Here is a 24,909-nt window from a genome sequence, read left to right as displayed (position 1 = left end):
ACCAGCCTCCTACTCCGTGTGACAACCAGGAAGCTCTTCCTCTGCAGATCAGGAACAAGCCACAGCCTGGTTCTCACCTGCTGTGGTCAACACAGCGTCCTAGCCAGAGCAGTCAGGCAACAGAAGCAAGTGTAACACATCCACATGGACAAGCAAGAAGCGACGCTGTCTCTGTTAACAGGCAAAAATGAAGGTATACACAGAGCATTCTAAAGACTCCATCAAAAAGGGTTTACCATTTGGAACCGGTAAGGGCAGTAAAGTTGCAGGATACAGAATCAACATACAACCATCAGCAGTGGTCATCGCACGTCAACAGGATGACTGGCTAGAGGTGCAGCTCTGCTGACCCAGCCCTGTGAACCAGCCCATGGCCCCACCTACCCGACTAGGGCCCTGGGAGGCCCCTGGGTGACCCACCCTGAGGGGCTCCACCTGCAGGGGCTGCAGGAAACAGCTGGGCGGCCCCACCCGCACGCTGCTGCTGCCCTGGAAGCCATGAGGCAGCCCCGCCACCCACTCAGGAGCCAGGAGGGGCAGAGCAGGTGTCCAGGAAGCAGCTGAGCGGCCCTGGCCTTCATCCTGTGTCCCCAGCAGGCTGCGATGAAAAGGCTGGGTGCTCACAGCTGAAGAGACGCTTCACATCGCCGGGGGAGTGTACAGAGTGCAGCTGCTGCGGGGAATGGCACGGAGCTCCTCGGAAAGCCGGAGCAGAACCAGCACAGGACCCAGCCACGCCCCCAGCGCCCATGCGTTCACGGGGACGTGAGTCGGGCCGCTGAGGAGACACCTGCGCTCCCACGGTCTGCAGCACTGTTCTCAGCAGCCGGGTGAGGAGTCAGTCTCGGGGCCCATTAACAGACAAAGAATAAACACACACATGCACGCACACACATGCACACATGCACACACATGCACACACGCACACACGCACACGCACTGCTGTACTCTTCAGCCTTATAAATAAGGACGTCCTGGCATTCGTGCCAACACGAGGAAGCTGCAGGGCATCACGCTAACTCTAAAAAGCCCAGCACGGGACAGACCCACAGTCTCTCTTACACAGGAAAGCTGAGAGGTTTCCACCCAGGGAGTGGACAACGGTGACCACAGGGGATGGAGAGCTGATGACCAAAAGGCTCAAGCCTTCAGGGAGACGAGAGTGAGCCGGGCCTGCTGTGGGCAGGGTGCCTGCACTCACGGGTCGCGGACGGTGGGGCTTCAACAAATCACCACCTCATCGTAAAAGAGTGCTGACGCTGTATCATCAGCTTAATTATTCCACATCATGCGTGTACATCACATTTTCCTCATCAGTGCATCCAAAGACACAGGATTAATGTATCCAGATTATATAGAAGTTATAAAAATACTAAATAAAATATAAAATTGGCGATATAAAACAGAAGGATTACAAATGTAATCATAGCTATATATATATAGTTATTGAGAAAGACTTAACTGAGAAGTTAGCTAAATTCTATGCTGAATCCCAAAGATAGCACAAAACACAGAAAATGTGAATGGATTGGAAAAAAGCTTACACAAATGTGAAAGTTAACCGGAATGAAGTACAAATGCGACATGAACATCAGAGGGGCAGACAAAGAGGCCGCTGCCTGGGACGCCTGCACCCCTAGCCTGGGGGCCTGGGCTGGAGCTCCCCCTCCGCTTCTGTGCACCCTGGGGGCAGCAGGTGACCGCTCAGCTACATGGGTCCCTGCCACCCAAGCAGGAAACCCGGATGAGTCCCTGGCTCTTAGCTTCAGCCTGGCCAGCCCTGGCTATTGTGGGTGCTTGGGAAGCGAGCCTGCAGGTGGAAGACATCATAGCTTCTCTCTGCTTTCCAAATAAGTAAAATTAAGCACATGCACTGTGGAGTGTTAGTATCAGAAAAGGTAGTCGGCAGGTGCGCTGGCTGCGGGTCTGAGAGGAAGCCGTGAGGCTGCACGGGAGGCCGCGCTGAGCCAGCAGGAACCCGGGTGGGAGACTGCGCGTTGCCTGACGGGGCGGCACGCCCGGGCGCTGCTCGTGGCAAGGCGGGAAGCCACAATTAAGAGTAGGATCTCGGGTGCCCAGTGCTTCAAGATCCAAGGTTCCAAAGAAGGAGACACCCAGCAGGAGTGGCGTTTGGTTTCTGGGTCCCTGTGAGGTGCAGGGTCAGTGTGAGAACCATCGGTGGGGCCGGCCCTGGTGAGGGCAGCGGACTCACAGGACAGGGTAAACCAGGCGGCGTTTCCAGAGGAGGCGACGCCGACAGGCCGAGCTCATCAAACGCCCGGCACTGTTGACAGGACGGTGTGTGCATTGCATTGTTTGTTCATCTAGAACTCTTACTAAAAATATCCTTAGGCTACTGTGTTTAATTGGAGTCCCGCAGGTCATCGTCCCTCAGGGATCCCATAGGGGTTTGTGCTCAAGACCGAGCCGCTGACTTGAGAGCTGCGCAGATTGTCCCTGTCGGCAGTCCCTGTCGGCTCTACCAGCGAGGCTGCATAAAGCCCCCGCAGGCCCCGTGGCCAGAGTGCAGAGGCGCTGCCGAAGCCGCTGAGCCCGGCGACAGTTAGGCCACTGCAGAGCGAGGGCAGGTGCACAGACCTCGGCCGAGGCCAGAGCACTGAAGGTAGGAAACGCGGCAGGGACCCTGCTGACCCCCGCTCCGTGTGCTAACAGCCCCTCCCTGACAAGGTGAAGGCCAGCCAGGTAAGCAACCTCACAGCTCTGCACTGGTGTCCCCAGCGTGTGCTTGTGACAGGTTAGAACGGAGTGCTCTGTGTCTGCACGTGGCCAGGTGCGACGCCGAGGCCGTGCCGAGCTGTGGATCCACAGAACCCTGTGCGCACACTCTTGCCCGCCGCCTGAAAATGGTCTGGCGCGGTTTTCTTGTCAATTGCCTATGAAGCAGCAGGTCAGAGCTGTCCATTTTAAGTGTTCATATTTTGTTACTCATTTATGCACACATGCAAATAATAGCTCATACACACCTGCAAATAACATGCATGCAAATACATATGTGTAAATGCACACATGCAATCATACATGCAAATACTAGCAAACTGAGAGCAATGCTGTCTCAGGTGCTGGACTCAGCATTCTGTTTACTGTGGTCAACCACATGACATGGAATACATGCTGAGGGTCTAAGCATTCCTCTCCTGGCACAGCACACACTCACGGCGCCGTGCAGTCCTTACTGCGATCCAGTTCCAGAAAGCTTCCCCCGGTTTCCTGGTGGGGAGGGGTAGAACTGAGGTGCTTGTTTATGCACAGGGCTGAATGTTTCTAATGCACCCCTCCCCTGACCCCCCCACCTCTCCCTGCTCCCTCCCTCACCCCTCCCTGCTCCCCACTCACCTCTCCCCGACCCTGATTACCACAATGAATGAGAAACACGTTGTGATCTTGAGAACAGAATGGGTGTAAGAATGAAAGGCAAAGGAGGAATGGCATCCCACTCAAGGCTCTGGGATGCCGGCCCTGCTGCCCTCCGTGTCCTGATTGTCCTGCCTCACCCCTCCTCCTCCACACCTCGGATGTCAGGCTCAGAGCCCCGCTTCCGTTGGGGTGCGTAAATGTGAGCCCAGTTCCTGCAGCACCGGTGTGGCTGCTCACACGTGTGAGCCAGGCAGATGTGGGGAGCGCTGGCCAGGGCTCTGTCTGGTAAAGTCATTGGGGCCACTGGGCATCTTACAGAAGAGCTGTCAGGCACCTCAGGTGGGCACAAAAGCCTGGAGTCGGGGAAGCAGGGAGGGGTGAGTGGGAGTGCAGGGGAGAGATGAGTGGGGGTACAGGGGAGGTGTGAGTGGGGAGCAGGGAGGGGTGAGTAGGGGAACAGGGAGTGGTGAGTGGGGGTACAGTGAGGGGAGAGTAGGGGTGCAGGGGAGGTGTGAGTAGGGAGCAGGGAGGGGTAAGTAGGGAGCAGGGAGAGGTGAGTGGGGGAGCAGGGAGAGGTGAGTGGGGGAGAAGGGAGAGGTGAGGGGGAGCAGGGAGAGGTGAGGGGGAGCAGGGAGAGGTGAGTGGGGGAGCAGGGAGGAGTGAGTAGGGAGCAGGGAGCAGTGAATGGGGGTACAGCGAGGTGAGAGTAGGGGTGCAGGGGAGGTGTGAGTAGAGAGCAGGAAGGGGTGAGTAGGGAGTAGGGAGAGGTGAGTAGGGAGCAGGGAGGGGTGAGTGGGGAACAGGGAGAGGTGAGTGGGGAGCAGGGAGGGGTGAGTAGGGAGCAGGGAGGGGTTTGTAGGGAGCAGGGAGGGGTGGGTATGGGCGCCTTGCTGGGGCAGACTGAGGTCAGAGGAGCTTTGACAATGACAAGCAAAGGGACTCCTCAGGTCCAGATTTAAGGTAAAAGCGCGCGCCCACATGCACAGACGCACCGTTGGGCCCTACTGCCCAAGGAAACACCTTGCACCCGGAGGGAAGCGGCTTAGGCAGAACTTAGCTGGCGGTGGGGGAGTGTTCTTTCTACCGTGAGGGCTTTCCTTGCCAGCGGTCTGCCTTCTGCCCTCTCCACACCGAGCCCGGCCTGGCTGGCCAGGCTCCTGGCAAGCTGCCTGGGACACACCCGGCACCTCATGGGCGGTTTTCTGCAGACAGCTGCCTTCAGGAGGAGCCGGGCAGGCCAGACCCGGTGTGTCCCGGACGAAAGAGAGGTGGCTCGGGTGAGACACTAGAGGAGGCCGCTACAGAGCACGGGGAGAACGAGGCTGGGAGAGCTGTGTGCGCGCCCGAGGCCCCTCGGCTGCGGGACGCAGGGAGTCACGGAGGGACGAGCGGTAACTCACGGGGCGCCCCTCTGCTCCTCTGTACACAGGTGAACACAGGACGGGCTCCGTTGCATCAGCTCCGTGAGAACACGTCAGAGGCGCCTGAGCGCGGGTTTAAGGCAGAGGCTTGCAGCTTACACGGAGCAGGGCGGTGCCTGCTCCTAGAACTCGCGGTCTTTGTGACCCGTCCCTTTCCAAGTGAGGCCGTGGACTTGGACCCATGAGCGGAGGGAATGAGACGACAGGCTCGGAGTTTGTGCTCCTGGGACTCTTCCCGGGCGTGCCACACCCAGGCATCCTCATGTGCCTCACCGTCCCGAGCTACGTCCTAGCCCTGGTCGTGAACGCCACCCTGACCGTCCTCATCACGCTGGACGCCCGGCTCCACAAGCCCATGTACTTCCTCCTCAGCCAGCTGGCCCTGCTGGACCTGCTCTTCACATCCACCACCGTCCCCAGGACGGCCGCCGCCTTCTTCCTGGGGACCCAGACCATCTCCAGCACGGGACGCAGCTGTTTTTCTGCCTCGTGCTGGGGGGAGCAGAGTGCCTGCTCCTGACTTGCATGGCCTGCGACCGTTACGTGGCCATCTGTCGCCCTCTGCGGTACCCTGTCCTCATGAACGGGAAGACCTGCCTGTCGATGGCAGTGGGGTCCTCGGTGGGGGGCAGCCTCAATTCCCTAGTGCAGACTGTGTATACCATGCGTTTGCCCAAATGCGGCCGCCTGGAGATTGACCACTTCTTCTGCGAGGTCATGGCCGTTCTGAGGCTCTCCTGTGGGGACACCTTGACATACAGGTTGACGATACTTGGGGTGGGCATTGTGCTGCTGCTGGTTCCCTTTGGCGTCATCTTCTCCTCCTACGCCGTCATCTTCCTCACTGTCCTGCGCATGAGTTCCCGTGAGGGGAGGCGGAAAGCGCTGGCCACCTGCTCCTCCCACCTGGCGGTGGTGAGCCTCTTCTACGGTCCCACTGTCGTCACCTCCATGACCCCCGGTGCCACACACAGCCCGCCCAGGACCAGGCCGTGTCTGTGTTCTTTGCAGTCGTCACCCCCACGCTGAACCCCTTCGTTTACAGCCTGAGAAACAGAGATGTCTTAGAGGCATTGAGGAGGGCTTTGAGACCCACAGCGCTCTTATCTCCTACAGTCCTGTGACTGCTTGGTGATGGTTGTGTAAGCCATCAACCCCACAGCCCGCCATGCCTGCCTCTTAACCACGGCCGGCCGGTCTGACTCCTGAGGACGCGGTCACTTGCTGACACTGCTCGGGCAACCCAGGCACATGTCTTTGGTGTGTTAGCTCACTTTTGTTTTTTCCCCTCTGCTGATATTTTTATCCTGAATGACAGCGCTGTGGGTGCTGGCTTGCTCATGCCTTTCACTATGCTTACGTCACACGTATTCATGGCAAACACACAAAGGCAGAGAACAGGATGGTGGTTACGAGAGCCTGGGGTTCAAGGGCAAGGGGAGAGGGCGAGGGTGAGGGCACTGCATCTCAGACAGGAGGGGCAGGCCCAGTGACCTACCGCACAGTGGTGAGCACAGCTAATGAGCACACGTCCTGCTCCCAAAACTGCTGCAGGTGCAGACTGCAAGCTTCACCCCAAAAAGAAGAGGAAATGAGATGAAGTGATGGGTAAGCTAACTAGCTGGATTTAATCTTTCTGTAATGTACACAAAACTGCATAAATAATACAATCACAACTTATAAATTGAAAAATCAAATGACCTGACAGGTGAAGGTTTATTCTTGGAAGGATTAATAATAGAAAGAACGCTTGCCCATCGTTGTTGGGACTCCACACCCAGCCACTGCTGGCGGTACTGAGGCTCCTCAGGACAGCTGAGGCGGCGCTGCCCACGGTCAGCAGCCCCACACGCAGGGGCTCGCGGGGAGCGGAAACCGATATACTGAAGCACACTCACTCTCCCGTCTCACAAGAGCCAAGGCATGGAGCCAACCCAACTGTCCCTCCCAGATGGATGGCTAAGGAAATCCCTGCATGAGGACACACAGTGGGTAGGAAGGCACTAGATGCTGTCACTTAAGACAAGACGCTCGGGTGAGCGTGAGTGAGATGAGCCGGGCTCAGAGAGACAAATTCTGCAAGGTCTCACTCACCTAGGGGACCCAAAACCGTAGATTCCTATGAGCAGCCCAAGTAGGTAGCAGAATGGAGGTTAGCAGGGCTGGGACGCATGTATGAATTTCAAACATTTTTACCATAAAAACATTTCTAATTCCATTTTTCCATTTATTTTTCAAAGCACCCATATACTTCAAAACATGTTGTACAAAATAATTTATCAGTCAATTTAAGAATTCAAACACCAAAAAGGGCTTCAAGGCCAGAAATTAGTAAATTTACTGATATGTAAGTATTAGGCAAACAGAAAAAGCAAGTTAATGCTGTAACTTCAACATCATTTAAGTAAATAGGCAGGTCAGACTCTCATCGGACACGTGGCGTGACCACAGTGTGCGTAAGCTGTGCTGGGGGAGGGAGGGCTTTGCTCTCCTTCATTTTTGGAGTGCAGTTTTCTGTGTGCTCCCCAGAGGCTCCCCGAGGCCAGCCCCTGTCCACATCGGTGTGGTCCGTGCCTGGTCATCCCACCCAGGCACTGAGCCCAGCATCTGCAAGCACGTGCTCCCGGAAACTGCACCCCCCCCCCAGGGAGCGGCGGCCTCTCCCCCACCCGGGTTGCACCTGGCCAGGACTGGACCCTGGGACCACACGTAGATACAGTCCCAATAACGGGCACGACCCCATGGAAGTGACAGGTGCTGAGATGACCACACGTGGGAGCCAGGCGAGGGAAGGCTGGTGTGAGGCACAGAGATCCCGGCAGGATGGCGGGGTGTCATAGCAGGGTCCCCTGGGCCTCCCGAGTCCCCACGGTTTCTTCAGCCCTGACTGCTGTTGGGAAGCCCTCCTGAGCCCTGCCGCCGTGGCGAGGAAGCTGGATGCGCGGCTCCGTCGCTGAGGGTCGTGCATGGGGAAGATGAGGAACAGAGCCACGGATCCCCTGCCAAGGACAAGTCTCCTGAGAAGAGATGAGCCTTGGAGGCTCACGCCCCGATGGGCTGTTAGCACGCCCCAACCTGGCCCATCCTCAGTGGAAGGAGAGAAACGGAGCCCAATGCTGACAGGCTGGGCACGGGTGCTCTCCTGCTACGGCGCTGGTGGGAGTAGTTTCCCTCGTTTCTGGGGAAGACTGGATAGTCTAGATTTCGTGAAAGCAGAACTCTGTGTGTTAATTTCCCCAGCCCCAGAACCTAGAGGGTCACTTTGGACATACAAGTCTCAGTCAACAGACACTTGGCCAAATGGACACTACGTGTCGGGTCCTGTTGTCACAGGAGTTCTGGGGCTGGCGTGCGGGAGGCGTGCGGGAGCAGTGGCCGCAGTCTGCTGCTCCACCACTCAGGTCTGGGTCTCTTCCCCACGAGGGGTGCCGGCTGCTTCCTTTTACCCAATCCCTTGGAAGTGACACCGCGTCCGTGTCGCAGCTTGTGCTGTTACGGTTCTGATGCTACCGCTCTGTGGACCACTGCCTCTCCTCTTCCACCGGGCCACAGCTTCTCTCCCATTGGCTCCCCGAGCACCGTGGTCTCCTGGGCTACAACTTTTCTTCTCTGCCAGGTTCTCCGAGGAGTGCGGCAGTCTTCGGTGCCACAGCTCCTGCTGTCTGCCGGATCCTTGTCTGGGACGAGTGAGGCACTGGCACAAGGAGGGAGTGAGTAAAGCGAAGGTTTACAGAAGGAGGCAGACAAAGCCCCCTCCCTGGTAGCCACAGGGCTGCTCCCCAAGTGCCACCTACGGCACTGGCATCCCACCTGGGAGCTGGTTTGAGTCCCTGCTGCTCCACTTCTAGTCCAGCTCCCTGCCAATGAGCCTGGGGAGAGCAGCAGAGGATGGCCTGGGGGCTTTGGCCCCTGCCACCACATTGGAGACCCAGAAGAAGCTCCTGGCTCTGGCTTCAGCCTGGCTCAGCCCCCGCCACTGCGGCCATCTGAGGAGTAAACCAGCTGAAGGAAGTTCTCTCTCTCTCTCTCTCTCTCTCTCGCTCTCTCGCTCTCTCCCTCTCTCCGTCTCCCCCTCTCCCCCTCTCCCTGCCCCCCTGTAACTCTGACTTTCAAATCAATAAATCTTAAAAATCAAAACTGCCTGGCTGGGATTTTTACACAATTCTAAAGGTTCAAGTTCACCTGATTGGTCAAGTTGCATGATAATGAGGTATTATATATAAACCAACCAGGGAGTCAGCAGAGCCTGAGTATGATTGGCTTGACCAGGAACCAATCACAGAGCCCACGCTACATGTGGACGTGGGGAGTGTGTTCAAACAGGTCTGTGGCAGGCGGCTCCGTTCAGCAGATGGAACCACATCTGGAGGTGACGTTGAACCTGTGTCCCACTCTCCACCCCTCAGAGTTCCTGCATGGCTAAGTCAGGCGGGGGTCTTCCTTTCCTTCCCAGGGCCCTGGGGTCCCTATCAGAGGCAGGAGGAGTCTATGTCTCCTCCCCAGGAGATGGGGCACATGCTTTCAACACATTCCATTTTTAAAAATTTTTAAAAATACTTATTTGAAAGAGTTACAGAGAGAGAGGGAGAGACAGGGATAGAGGTCTTCCATCTACTGGCTCACTCTAGATGACCACAATGGCCAGGGCTGGGCCAGGCTGAAGCCAGGAGCCAGGAGCTTCTTCCAGGTCTCCCATATGGGTGCAGAGGCCCAAGCGCTTGAGCCATCTTCTGCTGCTTTCCCAGGCCACTGGCATGACGCTAGATTAGAAGTGCAGCAGCTGGGAGAGGAATGAGCACCCAGACGGGGTGTGGGCATCCTGGGCACCAGCCCCCACCACATTCTCTGATCGAGCACGACTCTCTGTTCCAGCTCCCTGGCTTACACAGAGGCTCCTGTGTGACAGCCATCTGTCGCACAGCTCCCTCTCTCCTGTGTGACAGCCATCTGTCGCACAGCTTCCTCTCTTGTGTGTGACAGCCATCTGTCACAGCTCCCTCTCTCGTGTGTGAGAGCCGCCTGTTGCACATCTTCCACTCTCCTGTGTGACAGCCGTCTGTCGCACAGCTTCCTCTCTTGTGTGTGACAGCCATCAGTCACAGCTCCCTCTCTCCTGTGTGACAGCCATCTGATGCACAGCTCTCTCTCTCCTGTGTGACAGCCATCTGTCACAGTTCCCCCTCTCCTGTGTGAAGGCATCTGTCACAGCTCCCTCTCGCCTGCGTGACAGCTGTCAGTCACAGCTCCCTGCTCGTGTGTGACAGCCCTCAGTCACAGCTCCCTCTCTCCTGTGTGACAGCTGTCTATCACAGATACCTCTCTTGTGTGTGACAGCCATCTGTCGCACAGCTCCTTCTCTCCGGTGTATCAGCCGTCTGTCGCACAGCTCCCTCTCTTGTGTGACCGCCATCTGTCATAGCTCCCTCTCACCTGTATGACAGCCGTCTGTCACAGCTCCCTCTCTCTTGTGTGACAGCCATCTGTCACAGATACCTCTCTCCTGTGAGACAGCCGTCTGTCACAGCTCCATCTCTCCTGTGTGACAGCCATCTGTCACAGCTCCCCCTCTCCTGTGTGACAGCTGTATGTCACAGCTCCCTCTCTCCTGTGTGACAGCCATCTGTCACAGATACCTCTCTTATGTGTGACAGCCATCTGTCTCACAGCTCCCTCTCTCCGGTGTATCAGCCATCTGTCGCACAGCTCCCTCTCTTGTGTGACCGCCATCTGTCACAGCTCCCTCTCACCTGTATGACAGCCGTCTGTCACAGCTCCCTCTATCCTGTGAGACAGCCGTCTGTCACAGCTCCCTCTCTCCTGTGAGACAGCCATCTGTCACAGCTCCCTCTCTCCTGTGTGACAGCCATCCGTCACAGCTCCCTTCTCGTGTATGACAGTCGCCTGTCACAGCTCCCTCTCTAGTGTGTGACAGCTGTCTGTTGCACATCTTCTTCTCTCCTGTGACAGCCATCTGTCACAGCGCCCTCTCTCCTGTGTGACAGCCATCTGTCACAGCGCCCTCTGTCCTGTGTGACAGCAGTCTGTCACAGCTCCCTCTCTCCTATGTGACAGCCGTCTGTCACAGCTCCCTATCTCCTATGTGACAGCCGTCTGTCACAGCTCCCTCTCTCGAGTGTGACAGCCGTCTGTCTCACAGCTTCCTCTCTGCTTGGGTTGAGTTGTGTTGCAGTGTTCTGTGCTGCAGCTTCTCTTCTCTGTTCCGTTCTTTGTCTCCTGCCCACAAGGAACGAGGCCACAGGCAGGAAGGGGAGCCGAGTAAGGAAGTTTACTGAAAGAAAAGAGAAAGCACCAGGCACCTGCGGCCCCAAGAGAGGGGCTGGGCAGCACCGCCTGGCTCTCATATGTATGTGTTTCTAAAGGAGCAAGTTTGCCTGATTGGTCAAGGTATCTGCTAATGAGGTAGTCTATGAGAACCTATCAGGCAAGCAGCTGAGCCTGACTGTGATTGGTTTGGCCATGAACCAATCATCAGAGGGAAGTTAGACCTAAGCCCACATGGGCCCATGGTGGGCAGGACCTGGTGAGAAGCAGGAACCAATCAGCAAGGCCAGGAGGGGCCGGCAGCCGCAGGACTCAGTACAGTCACCCAACAGCAGTGTCCTGGTCTGCTCAGCTGGGTGCCTGCCCTCCAGGGGCTGCTGCGTCACTACCATAATTTTCAAGATAACACATGGACCTTCTGAGCCAGCACTTCATTAAATTTGCCCTTGAAGAGTTAAAAATAAAAGTGTTGGCTGGCGCCATGGCTCAATAGGCTAATCCTCCGCCGCGGCACCGGCACACTGAGCTAGACACAAAGCTGGTATCCCGAAGCTGCAGAGGCTGGCGGCAGCGATGACTACACAAACGTGAACCAGGAGCTTGGCGGGACCAGCACGTGGGGAGTGTGCAGACGGCCAACTGCAATCTTAGGAGCAAACAGACGCACAGGCAGCTTGCGCTTAGCATAAGCAACCCCCAAGGCCGACATCAGAGGTGGAGACTAAGGCTGTTGTCCAGTCTAGAGTCAAGTTCCACACTTTGTTCTCTGTCCCTACACAACACTCAGAGCCAGAACCCACCGATGGAAGCAGTGCTAGGATTGGCAGAGTGAGCAGCCAGCAGGGCGGCGGCGAGCGTGTCCAGGCGGCACGTCTCTATCTGAGGTGCTCCCAGATTGCTCCAACAGCCACACTTCCCACGCGCTGGTGGCAGCTGCCACAGGAAGGTTCACACACAGAACTGTGCAGCTACGTGTGGACAGATTGCTCAGGGAGGGGTGCAAGTCTGGGAAGAGACCCTCTGAGGTGTCAGGGAGGGCCTCACAGGAAGAGAGTGAACAGGGAGAGAAGCCCACGTGGCCGTCCATGGACACAGTGGCCCTGGGGTGTGCAGTGCACTGGCCCAGAGTCCGACCCTTCCCCTGCAAGGCAGGGAAGCTGGAGCGTGGAATGTGCATGTTTAGCTGTGGAGATCATGACAGCTCATCGTGTGAGACAAAGGCATACTCACATGACGCTGCCCTGAAGAGTACGCGCTCACACCTCGAACGTGTACCCCGATAGGTGCACCCCACACCTGGGGGCTCAATAAGCCACTTTCATGAGCATCTTGCAACAGGAGATGCCATCAGGGTGGAGATTGAGCTTTGGAATTCCAATGATTTTCTCTGCCAAATAACACGCACGTTTGGCAAAGGTGAACCCATTTTGTGACCCCAGCATGGGTTCCTAATGTATTTGTAGGAGCTTTAGAGATTTCAGAGCTGATTTAATGAAAACATAAAAGAATTTTAACATGTCCCTGACTTGATAAGGCTCCAGGGATATTTACAATAAAAGCAAAGCAGCCTCCCACAGAGGTCTGGGACTCACAGCCGAAACTTCATTCAGAAAGAACTCTCATCATGGTCTCCTAAAGCCATGAATGCAACCGGCTTCCCCCCAGCCCGACCGCTGCTCTGCTCACCCCCACAGCCTGTCACTGTCTCTGCTCCCTAGGAAGCCCCGCACCTCCCCGCCAGCTTCCGGAGTGCAGCCAGCACCTCCTTGTTCCTCAGGCTGTAGATGAGGGGGTTCAGCATGGGGGTGAGCACATTGCTGAACACAGACAGTGCCTGGTCTTGCTCTGGGCTGTGGGAAGAGGTGAAGCTCATGTAAATGAAGATGTTCGGACCGAAGAAAAGACTCACCACCGTGAGGTGGGAAGAGCAGGTGGCCAGGACCTTCCGCCTCCCCTTGACGGAGCTCATGCGGAGCACGGCGAGGAAGATGAGTGTGTAGGAGGCTGTGATGAGACCAAAGGGGACGACCAGCAGCACCACACTGGTTACCACCACCACCGACTGATACACGGATGTGTCCTCACAAGACAGCTTGATGAGGACGGGCACCTCGCAGAAGAAGTGCTGGATCTCCCGGGACCCGCAGATGGGGAAGTGCAGAGGGTAAACTGTGTGAACCAAGGAGCTGGATGAGCCTCCAACCCAACACCCAGAAACCATGTGCAGGCAGAACCTGGGGCTCATGATGGCGGGGTAGCGCAGCGGGTTGCACACAGCCACGTAGCGGTCGTACGCCATGAGGGTCAGGATGAGGCACTCAGACATCCCCAGCAACAGGAAGAAGAAGCTCTGTGTCCCGCAGCCAACCCAGGAGATGCCCCTCTCCCCTGTGAAGAAGTTGGTGGCCATCTTGGGGACGATGGTGGAGGTCAGTGTCAGGTCGATGAGGGAGAGCTGGCTGAGCAGGACGTACATGGGCGTGTGCAGCCGGGCGTCCCCCAGGATCAGGACGATCAGAAGGGCGTTTCCCAGGAAGGCCAGGACGTAGATGAGGACCACGGCGGCATTGAGGAGCAGGGAGTGCCGGGACCCAGGGAAGAGCCCGGCCAGGAGGAAGTCCGTGGCCGAAGAGGCGTTCCCACCCACCATGCCGCTGCACAGCCACGAGGGAGACCACTGGAGTCACTGCCACACGTGACAGACCTTGTGTCAGTCTGGGGGCCAGAAGTTCTAGAACCTTACCCCCGGCTCCGGGTTCTTACATAGCGTTTGCCCCCATCTCAGGGAGAGCACTTTCCCGTGTCTCTTGAACAATCGCCTGACTTGGTAAATACAGAAGACTGGACACACGATCCACGCCAGCACTAACCGGCCTCTGCTGAGCTGAGTTCTTCCGATTTTCTTCTTTCTTTCTAAGTTGGAGAATCCTGTAAATACTAACACCCATTTCTAGAAATACAGGCTTAAACTGCTGTACACTGTTGATGTTAGCCGTGGGACCTAGTTAACAACTTTTGTGCATCAGAGCAAAAATGAAGGAAATTCTAATCAGTTCTTTCAATTTGCCTTTATAAATTATAAATCAATTACTTGGTTTCATTCTAATGAAATATCCTACTGTTTGCTTGCCTCTTGGTGGGTAATTGTCCTTATGCTATACATAGGGTGAGAGAAATTGCTAGACGCACAGAACTGCCAACCATCAGTTTTCTGTTTTACTGACCAAGGAAAGCTCTTGTATTCAATAGAGAATCCTGCACCCACAGTGACTGATGAAACGTCTGTCCTGTGCTTAGACACAGACCTCGAGCTCTGCTCAGTGGTCTCCGCGCTCCCGGCCCCGCTGCTCGTGCCGCTGCACCTCTGCTCTCTGCAGGGTGAGCAGCTCCAGGAGTGCAGCCCCCGCACTTGGACAGACACCTGCATGCAATGATCTTCTGGCGAGCGCCAGGCCTTTCCCTGGCAAGTCGGCTCACCGAACAGTGGCCGCCCCACCCCAGCCGGGAGAGACAGTGCTGCCAGGCAGAAGTTTCCAGATGCTCGGCCTCCCGACAAGAGGGGCTCTGCTCAGCACGGTCAAAACTCCCTGAAGTCCAGTCTGTTGCTGCAGCCAGAGACCCCTAACGTAAAGCCACACCCCGCTCGGGCTTACACTGGCTGTTCTCCCCTGGCCGTCTGTATTCACAGTACTGTGTGGCTTTTGGACAAAAGATCAGTTAAGAAGAAAAACCACTGCCTTGACTTGAGCCGTCGCTCTGGTGAACTATAAAATGTGGCAGGACTGGCTGACCTTGCCGGCCAGTGACCATGAGCACAAATTCACTTCTCACCACACTCACATCAGTTCAGGGAGTGCCAGCGATGAGTGTGTGGGCAGCCTGCGTGGTCCACTCACTATCATAGCACACTTGCTGAGCGCTCATGAGGGCAGCAGTGACCTGGGACAGGGCCTAAGCAGAACAGAGGCCAGTGTGCAGCGCTGCCCAGCACCAGCCCCTGCGGTGCCCCTTGACAGTGGGCGTCAGCACCTTTAACTGTCCCATTCTCTAATCTGCCCACGCTCCAGACACCACCTGTCTGTCATAAGGCTGTGGGCTTACAACTCAGAGAATGCAACTGTCAAGTTTAGACACAGCCAACTGATCTTAAACACTAAAAACTGGAGCAAAGGAACATTCAAATGTGTCTAGCTCACTCCCGCTTTAACTTAACAATCATCAGACTTTTACTTTGTATCTTGTAAATGCATATTAACTAGCAGCCAACCAGCTGAACCAAGCCGGGGATACCTTTTAGGAAGGAAAATCTGTGGGGACTGAAACCACACCCTGACAGTGTTCTTTGAGTAGAAATGCAAACATCACAGCAAAGAACTCTGCATCACTTCATACCATAAAGCCTATTTCCCCATTGCATGATTTCAGCTGACTAAGCCTTTTTGGGGTCAGCTCTGAACATGTTTCTGTTACTTGCTTTGTACACAAGAAGACTGAGCCGTGGGAGGGAAGAGTGTGATGCTGTGTGCGTTAGCCTGTGGCCCCAATGCAGTCTCCCAGGTCCTGACGACTTTCCCGGCTCTGGGCCCCTCTTCTTAGGGTGCTCGAGGTTGGGCTGTGAGGGCACAGACAGCACAGGCATCGACAAAGTCAGCAAACGGCCATAGCTCAGGAAGCAAACCACCACAAGCCACAGGATAAGTTCACTGGGTCGTCCTACCTGCTGACTGCGTTTGGGCACATGATGGTGCCCCGTGTTCTACTGGGTTTGGGCAGACAAGAGTACAGATCACACCACAACCCCTGCCTTAAACCCTCGACAAAAAGCAGCTCAAAATGGATCAGTATTTTAAACGTAAGACGAGAAACCTTAAAACCACTGGAGGAAAACACAGGGCAAGGACTCCAAGACATCGGCACAGGCAGTGGCTTTTTGGATCAGACTCCCAAAGTCCCAGCAATAAAGACAAAAGTAGACAAATGGGAGTGCATAAAGCCAAGGAGCTTCTGCACAGCCCAGGAAAGCGCAGAGGGAGGAGAGAGCTGACAGAATGGGATCATATGTCTGCAAACCTTGCATCTGGATCTTCCACACAGACCCCAAACAGAATACCGATTCCAGGCAGACTTCCCCTCGACGCGGACCCTGAGCAGGCTGAGCCTAACACAGGCGCTTCCTCCTGTGACAGACACAGTCGCCGAAGTCTGACATGTGCGAGAATCAGCATCGGCCACGAGAATTCTCTACAGAACGAGCGTTACCAGGCAAGCAGTAGGATGTGTTCCTTCCTGTCTGGCATTGGCCTTGTGCACTGCTTGTGTCCAGCCCCTCCCCCGTGGGATTCCGTGCTGACACAGGACCTTCCACAGTCACACACGGCTTCTCATGGTGCAGCATGAGTCCCCTCTGTGAAGGGGAGTGAGTGCAGCTGGCCCCACGCAGATGGAGGATCACGCATTTCTGCAAATGCCCGCCGTGTCCACGGTTCTGAACACTCGGAAGAGGGGAGGCTGGTGTGTATTTCAGCTGAGCTCTGCCTGGCAGAGCTGTAATTTGTCATCAGGTCTGGGGCTGAGACCTTCACAGGGAACAGCCCCAGGGAGCAGAGTCCCCAGACTCCAATTAACTTGGATCTCAGACCAAAACAATGAACCTCAGAAATTAGGAAAAACGGTGTGAAACAGATTTTCCTCACCATGGAAAATATTCCAGTGCTTCCAGCCCCACAGTGAATGCAAGGCAGCATGAGGACAGGTGCGGCCCGGGCTCTGTGGACTTCACGTGAGGAGGGTCGGCTTGCACTATCCTCACCCTCTCTCTCACACTCTGAGAACTCCCCCGTATGTCTTATAACGTAGTTCTTTCTGAAGCAGCTGGAGAATCCCATAGCTTCTTTTCAGTGTATAAATAATATTAATACTGGGGATCAAACAAATCTAAATGAAAAGACCATGTCTCCCACTTGGTGACTATCATTTGTTCAGATAACTTGATTATCTGAGCATTATGTATGGTATCTGTAATGGCCTCACCAGGGTACGTCTCTTATAATTCTATAAGATGTGCTGTACCTCGGCTGGCGCCGTCTCTCTCTAGGCTAATCCTCCACCTGCTGCGCTGGCACCCCAGGTTCTAGTCCCAGTTGAGGCACCAGATTCTGTCCTGGTTGCTCCTCTTCAAGTCCAGCTCTCTGCTGTGTCCCGGGAAGGCAGTGGAGGGTGGCCCAGGTGTTTGGGCCCTGCACCTGCATGGGAGACCAGGAGGAGCACCTCCTCCTGGCTTCGGATCAGTGCAGCACTGGCCATAGCAGCCATTTAGGGGGTGAACCAACGGAAGGAAGACCTTTCTCTCTTTCTCTCTAACTCTCCCTGTCAAAATAATAAAAGACATGCTGTACCGTCCTCTAGAATGTTCCCCAGCCAGTGAGCGTGACGAACATCGCAGCCACCCACAGCCGGGTCTCTTCTCCCCACCTGAGGTCCCACACATCCTCTGAAGTCCCAAAACTTCCTTTCTCTAGGAACAGTCTGAGGGCCTGGGACTCATTCAGACATAGGCACAAGAAAAACAACAACAAAAAATTATTGGGTGGGGCTGGTGCCATGGCACAGTAGGTTAATCCTCTACCTGTGGCGCCAGCAACCATCTGGGCACCGGTTCTCCTCCCAGCTGCCCCTATTTCAATCCAGCTCTCTGCTATGACCTGGAAAAGTAGTGGAAGATGGCCCAAGTCCTTCAGCCCCCGGACCTATGTGGGAGACTCAGATGAAGCTCCTGGCTCCTGGCTTTGGATGTGTGCAGCTCAAGCCATTGTGGCCATTTGGGGAGTGAACCAATGGACAGAAGACCTTGCTTTCTCTGTCTCTCCCTCTCACTGTCTGTAACTCTAGCTCTCAAATAAATAAACAAAATATTTTTTAAAAATTATTGGAAAATAATCAGTAAACACACATATCCACTGAATTCCTTTGGCACCAACGGGGAATTGTCAGCTCAAAGTGAATGGAGAGAAAGGGAGGCAAACAGGTGTTTTCCATGAGCTGGAGACAAAAGCATCAGAGTGAAACTTGTATCTCCACGTGTTAGAAAGGTCCACACCTGCAGCTGTCAGGAGGCTTCTAAGGACCAGGACAACTTCCCTGGGCTGTGCAGTAGAGCACTAGACAAACCGCTGTTTAGGCTGAATGTGGACGTTATCAAATACATGAAGTTTATATACCTTAAATAAAAGGTGTCTAGGTTAAAAAAATTAAAAAGAATATAGCTCCTTAAGGACAAAGACAACACTGATTTATTTGCTTGTTTTTGCGTTAATTATACATAATTATCTTTATATATTTATGTATGCATGTATGTATATCACATCTGATTTATCTTTATATCACCTGCACTAGTGGCTAGCAAAATACTACCAAATCCGGCTGGCTGCCTGTTTTGGGCTGGCCTGTGAGGTAAGAAATTTATGGAAGGGGCCAGCATTGTGGCATAACGGGTAAAACTGTTGCCTATGATATAGGCATCCCATGTGGGCACCAGTTCATGTTCTGGCTGCTCCACTCCCAGTCTAGCTCCCTGCTACAGACCTGGGAAAAGCAGCAGAAGATGGTGTAAGAACTTGGGCCCTGCCACCCAGATGGGAGACCCAGATGAAGCTCCTGGCTCCTGGCTTCAGCCTGGCCCAGCCTTGGCTTTTGCGGACATCTGGGGTTTGAACCAGCAGGTGGAAGATCTCCTTCCCTGTCTCTCCCTCACTCTCTGCAGCTCTGACTTTCAAATAAATAAATCTTTTTTTAAAAAAAGAAAATCATGTACGATTCCAATTTCAGGGCCTCTAAACACAGTTTATTGGAATATGTCAGGCTCATTCTGGCACACACTGGCCGCAGCAGTGTCCACACCTGCAGAGCTGAGAGTGCGACAAAGGCTGGACCATTTACCATCTGCTCTTTACAAAGGTGTGTCAGCCTGTGGCTTCCACTACCTCTCTGCTTTGTGGACATCATGAGGGGATGATACCACCTTCAGTGGAGTCGCCTTTCAGAGAGAGGAGTTGATACCGTATGCATATGATGGTGGATGAGTGAGTGGACATGGTTAATTCTCGTTCATTACAGATGAAACAAACCTGCACTTGACAGCATCCTCTTTTTATGATAAAAGGGATGCTATGGTGCTTAACGCAACCTACTTTTCAGGGAAAATCTACAAGAGCTCAGTGATAGCCCCTGTGTGCTGTTGGTCTAAAGCTGGTATCTTTTCTACGAGAAATAACCACAGCACCTAGGACTGGTATGTCTCCATGACTGCTGTGAAAGTCTTCTGTAAACTCATCAATGAAAGCATCACACACTGTTCCCTCTATGTGGGAAGTCCAGGCTTAACTCAGAGGTGCTGCAGGTCTGGTTCCAGACCACTGGGATAAGTAAACACCACAACAGACTCACAGACCTCCTGGCTTCCTGGCCCGTGTAACAGCTGTGTCTGTGCAACGCTGTAGTCTGTGAAGTACAGGATTGCATTACGTACACACCGTCATGGGCACAGGAGCACAGGGAATTCTAACAGTCCTCAGCCCAGTAGGTCAATTACGGTTGACAACAGTTAATTCATTTTTCAAAACAAGTAGGACAGAGAATTTTGAGTGTTCCCAAATTGAAGACATTCTGCAAGTTTGAGGTGCTGGATACCAAGTTACCCTTATCTGGTCATTACGCACTCTGTATGTGTGTTGACATGACACACTTTACCCCTGTACTGTCATGTGTTGATGAAAAATTACACCTGTGTTTTAAAACACACTTTATTGCCTTAAAAATGCTAATGATCACCTAAGCCTTGAGCAATGCCTAACCTCTGCTGGTGCAGGGTCCCACCTTGAGGATGGCTGGGAATGGTAGGGGCATGGCAGTCTCCCAACGTAAGACATCCGTGGGGTTTGCCTCATCAGCTCTGTCCCTGTAGCACACCATGCTGGAAAAGATGATGGCATTTTATGCTCCAGGTTCTTTCAGATTTGGGCTCAGTCCCCTCGAACGGTGCCACCGGCTGCCCGCTGAGTTTCCTTCATTTTCTAGATGCTGTGGTGTCACTGCAGCCATGGGCACAGCCTCTTCACCTCGATGGGTTCTCCCTTCAGCACCTGCTCCTGCGCACCAGCTCCACCTCGGGTAATGCTGAATCCTGAGACCGCGTCACCTCCAGCCCTGGCTCTCACTGCTTACACCACATCTGCACTCACCTCCTCCCCTGAGCCCTTGCAGTCACCTGTGGGGATCGCAGTGGACGTCTTCCAGACTCCTGCACGTGCAGGAAAGTTCTCCATGAGTGATAATGGGGCATTGCTTCCAGAACCTTCCAATTCATTGTGCCCACCTCCAACAGAGGAATCATCGTCAATGGGGTGGAAGCCATGCAAAAAGCAAGTCTGAACGCGACTGCAGGGTCAAAATCTCTCCTCAGCTCATGGGATGCAGAATGGACACTGGTTAGCAGGCAGGGAGCTCTCACGAGAATATGGTTTTCTAGGATAAATTTTATTGTGTGCATATTTAAAATATACAGAAGATATTATAGAGAATGATGTTATGAGATATATAGAGAGAGACAGAGACAAAGAGAGTACAATGATCACTCTAGTGAAGCAAATCCACACACACACACACACACACACACACACACACATCTCATACAGCTGCCTGTTTCTCCCACGCGGCAAGAGCAGCGGTACTGTATGCCTTTAGCAGAAGTCCTGAACACGACGCACTGGGACGATGCTTCCCGCCCACCTGAGCAGACCCCACGGCCAGGCGAGGGTCCTGGGCCTGTGTGCGCTTCCCCGTGGTGATGCTTCCCGGAGGACTTGCTAAGGGACAACTCTCCCAGCATCTGGGGTAAAGCTCTCCCTGCAGCCACACCCAAGTCGCTCCAGTCTGTGCAGCCACCTGGGCATGCGGGGCCTCTCATGCAGTTATCGAGAATTCAAGAAAGCAACAGGAGCATGAAACCAGGCCTGCGCCCTTCTCCCCTTCTCCTCGGAGCTGTGCCTGGCTGAGAGACAGCTGTGGTCAGGGCGTGGTCCACGCCACTCCCCGGCCAGCTGAGCGCAGCACCACTGCTTGGTCAGCGTTCAGATACTCAGCAAGTTTGTCGCTACTTCCCTGGCTGAGTTTTAAGGAATCTTTTTGCACAAAAATACGAGTTTTCTTCCTGACAGCCTGCACTGCCATCCTCACACATTTGCCTTCCCAGTTCCCATCCGTTTGAGACCAACTCCCTCCAGCACAGCCTTCATAAATCCTCACCATCATCTAACTTCTTGAACCCATGACAGCATTCTTCTTGTTTTCCCCCAAATAAACCATTTATTTAAGGAACACAAACTTCATGCATTTCAGAAATACAACTTTAGGAACACAGTGATTCTTCCCACCGTACCTGCCCTCCCACTCACTCTCACCCCTCCCCTTCCCTCTCCCATTCCCAGGCTTATTTCTACTAAGATCTATTTTCAACTAACTTTATACACAGAAAATTAACTCTACACTAGCTAAAGAGTTCAACAAATTGTATGAAAAAAAAAACTTCCTCAACAGTCAAGACAAGGGCTGTTCAAAGTTACTGCATCTTGAAGTTAATTTCACTTTTTTAAGCATTTTTTGAGAAAGTTAATTAGCTTTAAAGAACCCAAGAATGATACATTATTTTGTGAGCACTTAGACATAACTGTAACTTAGAGACATAAGAATATCCTCCACTTAATACATAAAATGAAGTAAATCTTTGAGAACAAGTTTTACTGTTAACTCTCATAACACAACTCTTTGAGGACAGAGGTCCTGTATGGGAAGTTCGTGCACAGTGACTCCTGTTGTTAATTTAACAATTAACACTTTTATGTATGATGTCAGTGATCACCTGAGGCTCTTGACATGAGCTGTCTGGGCTACGGAAACCTTTTGAATCCATGATGTCCTTCCGTATTTAGACAAGGCCATAAGCAAAATGGAAGTTCTTTCCTCATTTCAGAGAAAAGTACCTCCTTCTCGCTCTCTCCACTGGGGTCTTACCCACCGAGGTCCTTCATGTAGGACATACTTTGCCACAGTGTCTTGGCTTTCCATGCCTGAAATGCTCTCATGGGCTTTTCAGCCAGACCAGGAAGCCTTCAGGGCTGATTCTGAGGTCAGAGTGTCAGCAATCTTCTGAAGCCTTCCCCAAACCCTCTCTGTTTTCTGTCAAACCAAAAAGGGATTTATCCTTTCTCTGAATTCTTTTTTTTTATTTGACAGATAGAGTTAGGTAGTGAGAGAGAGCGACAGAGAGAAAGATCTTCCTCCCGTTGGTTCACCCCACAAATGGCTGCTGAGGTCTCCCATGTGGGTGCAGGGGCCCAAGCACCTGGGCCATCCTCCACTGCACTCCCGGGCCACAGCAGAGAGCTGGACTGGAAGAGAAGCAACCGGGACAGAATCAGTGCCTATATGGGATGCCGGCGCCGCAGGCGGAGGATGACCCAAGTGAGCCACACAGACAGCGCACGTTGCTCCGGCCTGCCACAGCACATGGGATTTTACCTCCTCCCTTAAGGACTTCATTCCCCTTGAACTGCAACTCCTGCAGGCAGCTTTGAAACACTGACTCAAGTTTCTCTCCCCACGCTCACTTAGTACAGCACTATCATGCAGTAGTAGTGAGTGCATTAGAAGGTGCTGGAATGTAGACATCTCAGTATTATGTCCCTGCTGTTCTTTGCTTTTGTGAACACAATGTGTCACTGTGAAACATTTCTTCACTTCAACTTTCAGGGACACGCTGTGATGCTGTCACAGCTAATCCAAGCCTGCAGTTAAATAACGCTAACGAGAGACAAAGGTGAAGGCTTCATGACGCTGTGAGGGAGACGTTGCAATCTCCACTTCTCAGATTAGGAAGCTGATGCTGAAAATCCTCGACTTGGCGGAGTTTTCACACCTGCATAACAAGCCCGGGTCCCACTCCACACCAGGCTCAGCACACAGGGAATGGGGACATCGATGCCCACTGCCAGCTGACCTCAGGACTCACGTGCCACTCCGCTGTGAGAGGCAGCAGGGCGGGGCGTGCACTGGGTGTCTCTCCTGAGTCTTGGGAGCTTTCATTCTGAACAGACTCCTACTGTGACAAGCAGCAGCAGGGATATTTGCAAAGGGGATTGATTCCACCCAGAGGAGAGACTGAATGTGATGTGCAGGTGGATGATTACTGTCCCAGCCATCACACATCCCTGCCACTACCCCCGAGCCCCTCTCAGCCAACTGCACCCAAGATTGGAATCTCACGCATCACAGAGTGATTAGATTCCAGGAAAAGCACAAACCTCGCATGGTGGGTCCAGCAAGGCGCCCATCACCGCTCAGTGTCATTCAAGCTCAGACAAGTTCTTTTCCTGCAAATGCCTGTTTTCAGAGCTCGGTGACTGTTCTCACAAGATCAGCAACTGCCTGCAAGGAATGGCATGCTTGGATCTAATGCGACATTGACCGGGTTTGTCGGCCAGGCCCTGGGGCCGGCACATCACCACAATAATCGGAGAGTTAAATATGAGCGAGTGAGATATGTCATTAAAGGAGGAGAGCCTGCTCGTGCCAGCAGCTTTGGTGGTGACTCCGGAGCTCATCTGCATGCCCTGTGGGAACTCTTACTTGAACTACGGGATCTCCCTCTTGTCTGAACTTCCTGGATGTCCTCTGAGGAGCCTGGAAAGGAAAACAGCCACTTCCTCCCCAGGGCAGTGCCAGAGGCCAACCATTCAGCCTCCCTGGGGTTCTGAGCCTGTAGTCATCTTGGAGATTTCTCTGGGGTCTAGTTCCCTGTTGATGAGCGGAGGTCTGTGAATTCTTAACACACCATGAAAATAACTGTGTGAAAAACGGACAGCCTCTCCTGATAAAATCATTGGTCAGTATGATGGACGTGGACACAACTGTGCACCAAGAATGAAGCTGAGTACTGAGATGCTCCGGGGAAGACAGAACAGTGACTCTGAAATCTAATTTTCCAGGAAAGATTTGGCGTCTATATGCAAAAACTACCGAAAGCTGCATTTGGAAAACATGTCAGTGCTAACTCCAATGGGTTCAAAGCCAAGCTAATGGCCCCTCTCTTTAAACTTGCTCCTCTGTTTACACTTGCATCTGTGACCACTCTCAGAGTAGCTGTTCAAAAACTCCAACTGGAAGTCAGCGCTGCTGCAAGTCTCATCCCCATGACTGTCACAATGTGTGGGCCAGCAAAGTGTGTCCCAGGCACTGCTTGTCCTCTGGTGTGGGCGCCAGGCTCCCCACCCCCACCCCGCTGCTTCCTTCCAGCCCGCCTGTGGTCCCTGTCTATAACTACAGACCTACAGACCAGACTCCAGACCACAAGATTTGAAATACACACTGCTCCTCTTACTCTGTGTACTCTGTTCCGTGAGTCTGCTTCATAGGTTCCATGGGGTATCTCTGATTTGTGACTTCCCTTCCTTTGGGTACACGCGCAGTATGGGGTAGCTGGATCTTACTGTAGTTTGATTTCAGTTTCTGTTCTCCACACAGCTGTACTAATCAACATCCTCACCAGCAGTGTGTCAGGGTCTGTTTCTCTCCGTATCCTTGCGGCATTTGTGACTTGCCTTTGTGACGGTGGGGGCAGTGTGATACCTCATCCCCGACGATGAGTGACGCTAGGCGTGTTTTATAGACCTGATGGCCATTTGTGTGTCTTCTTTTGCAAAATGTCTGTTCATACCATTTGCCCATTTTTAGGTCACGGTGTTCGTTTTCTTGCTGTGGAGTTGCTGGGTTTCCTGCGTAT

At 53.5% G+C, this 24,909-nt stretch overlaps 2 protein-coding genes across 2 annotated transcripts; one reads left to right on the top strand and one right to left on the bottom strand.

Annotated features, from left to right (window-relative positions):
• The first annotated feature begins 5,321 nt into the window (after positions 1–5,321).
• LOC149125962 (olfactory receptor 2T35-like) lies at positions 5,322–5,920 on the top strand. The gene is made up of 2 exons (XM_089335824.1): positions 5,322–5,757; positions 5,913–5,920. The coding sequence occupies exons 1-2, from the start codon at positions 5,322–5,324 to the stop codon at positions 5,918–5,920; spliced, it is 444 nt and encodes a 147-aa protein (XP_089191950.1).
• A 6,872-nt stretch (positions 5,921–12,792) lies between these two features.
• LOC149125961 (olfactory receptor 2L3-like) lies at positions 12,793–13,728 on the bottom strand. Its single transcript, XM_089335074.1, has one exon. It carries the CDS (start codon positions 13,726–13,728, stop codon positions 12,793–12,795), a length of 936 nt encoding a protein of 311 aa, XP_089191200.1.
• Between the last annotated feature and the right edge of the window lie 11,181 nt (positions 13,729–24,909).

The sequence above is a fragment of the Oryctolagus cuniculus genome, chromosome 6 (genome assembly GCF_051225735.1).
Source record: "Oryctolagus cuniculus isolate XC-2025 breed Fujian yellow rabbit chromosome 6, ASM5122573v1, whole genome shotgun sequence".
Classification (NCBI taxonomy): domain Eukaryota; kingdom Metazoa; phylum Chordata; class Mammalia; order Lagomorpha; family Leporidae; genus Oryctolagus; species Oryctolagus cuniculus.
Note: the sequence above shows the minus strand (reverse complement) of the source record. Positions and strands in the feature narration are given on the sequence as shown.

What these genes read in the sequence shown, in the direction of transcription:
- LOC149125962 (XM_089335824.1), top strand. Translation starts at nt 5,322, where the DNA reads ATGGCCTGCGACCGTTACGTGGCCATCTGTCGCCCTCTGCGGTACCCT.
- LOC149125961 (XM_089335074.1), bottom strand. Translation starts at nt 13,728, where the DNA reads ATGGTGGGTGGGAACGCCTCTTCGGCCACGGACTTCCTCCTGGCCGGG.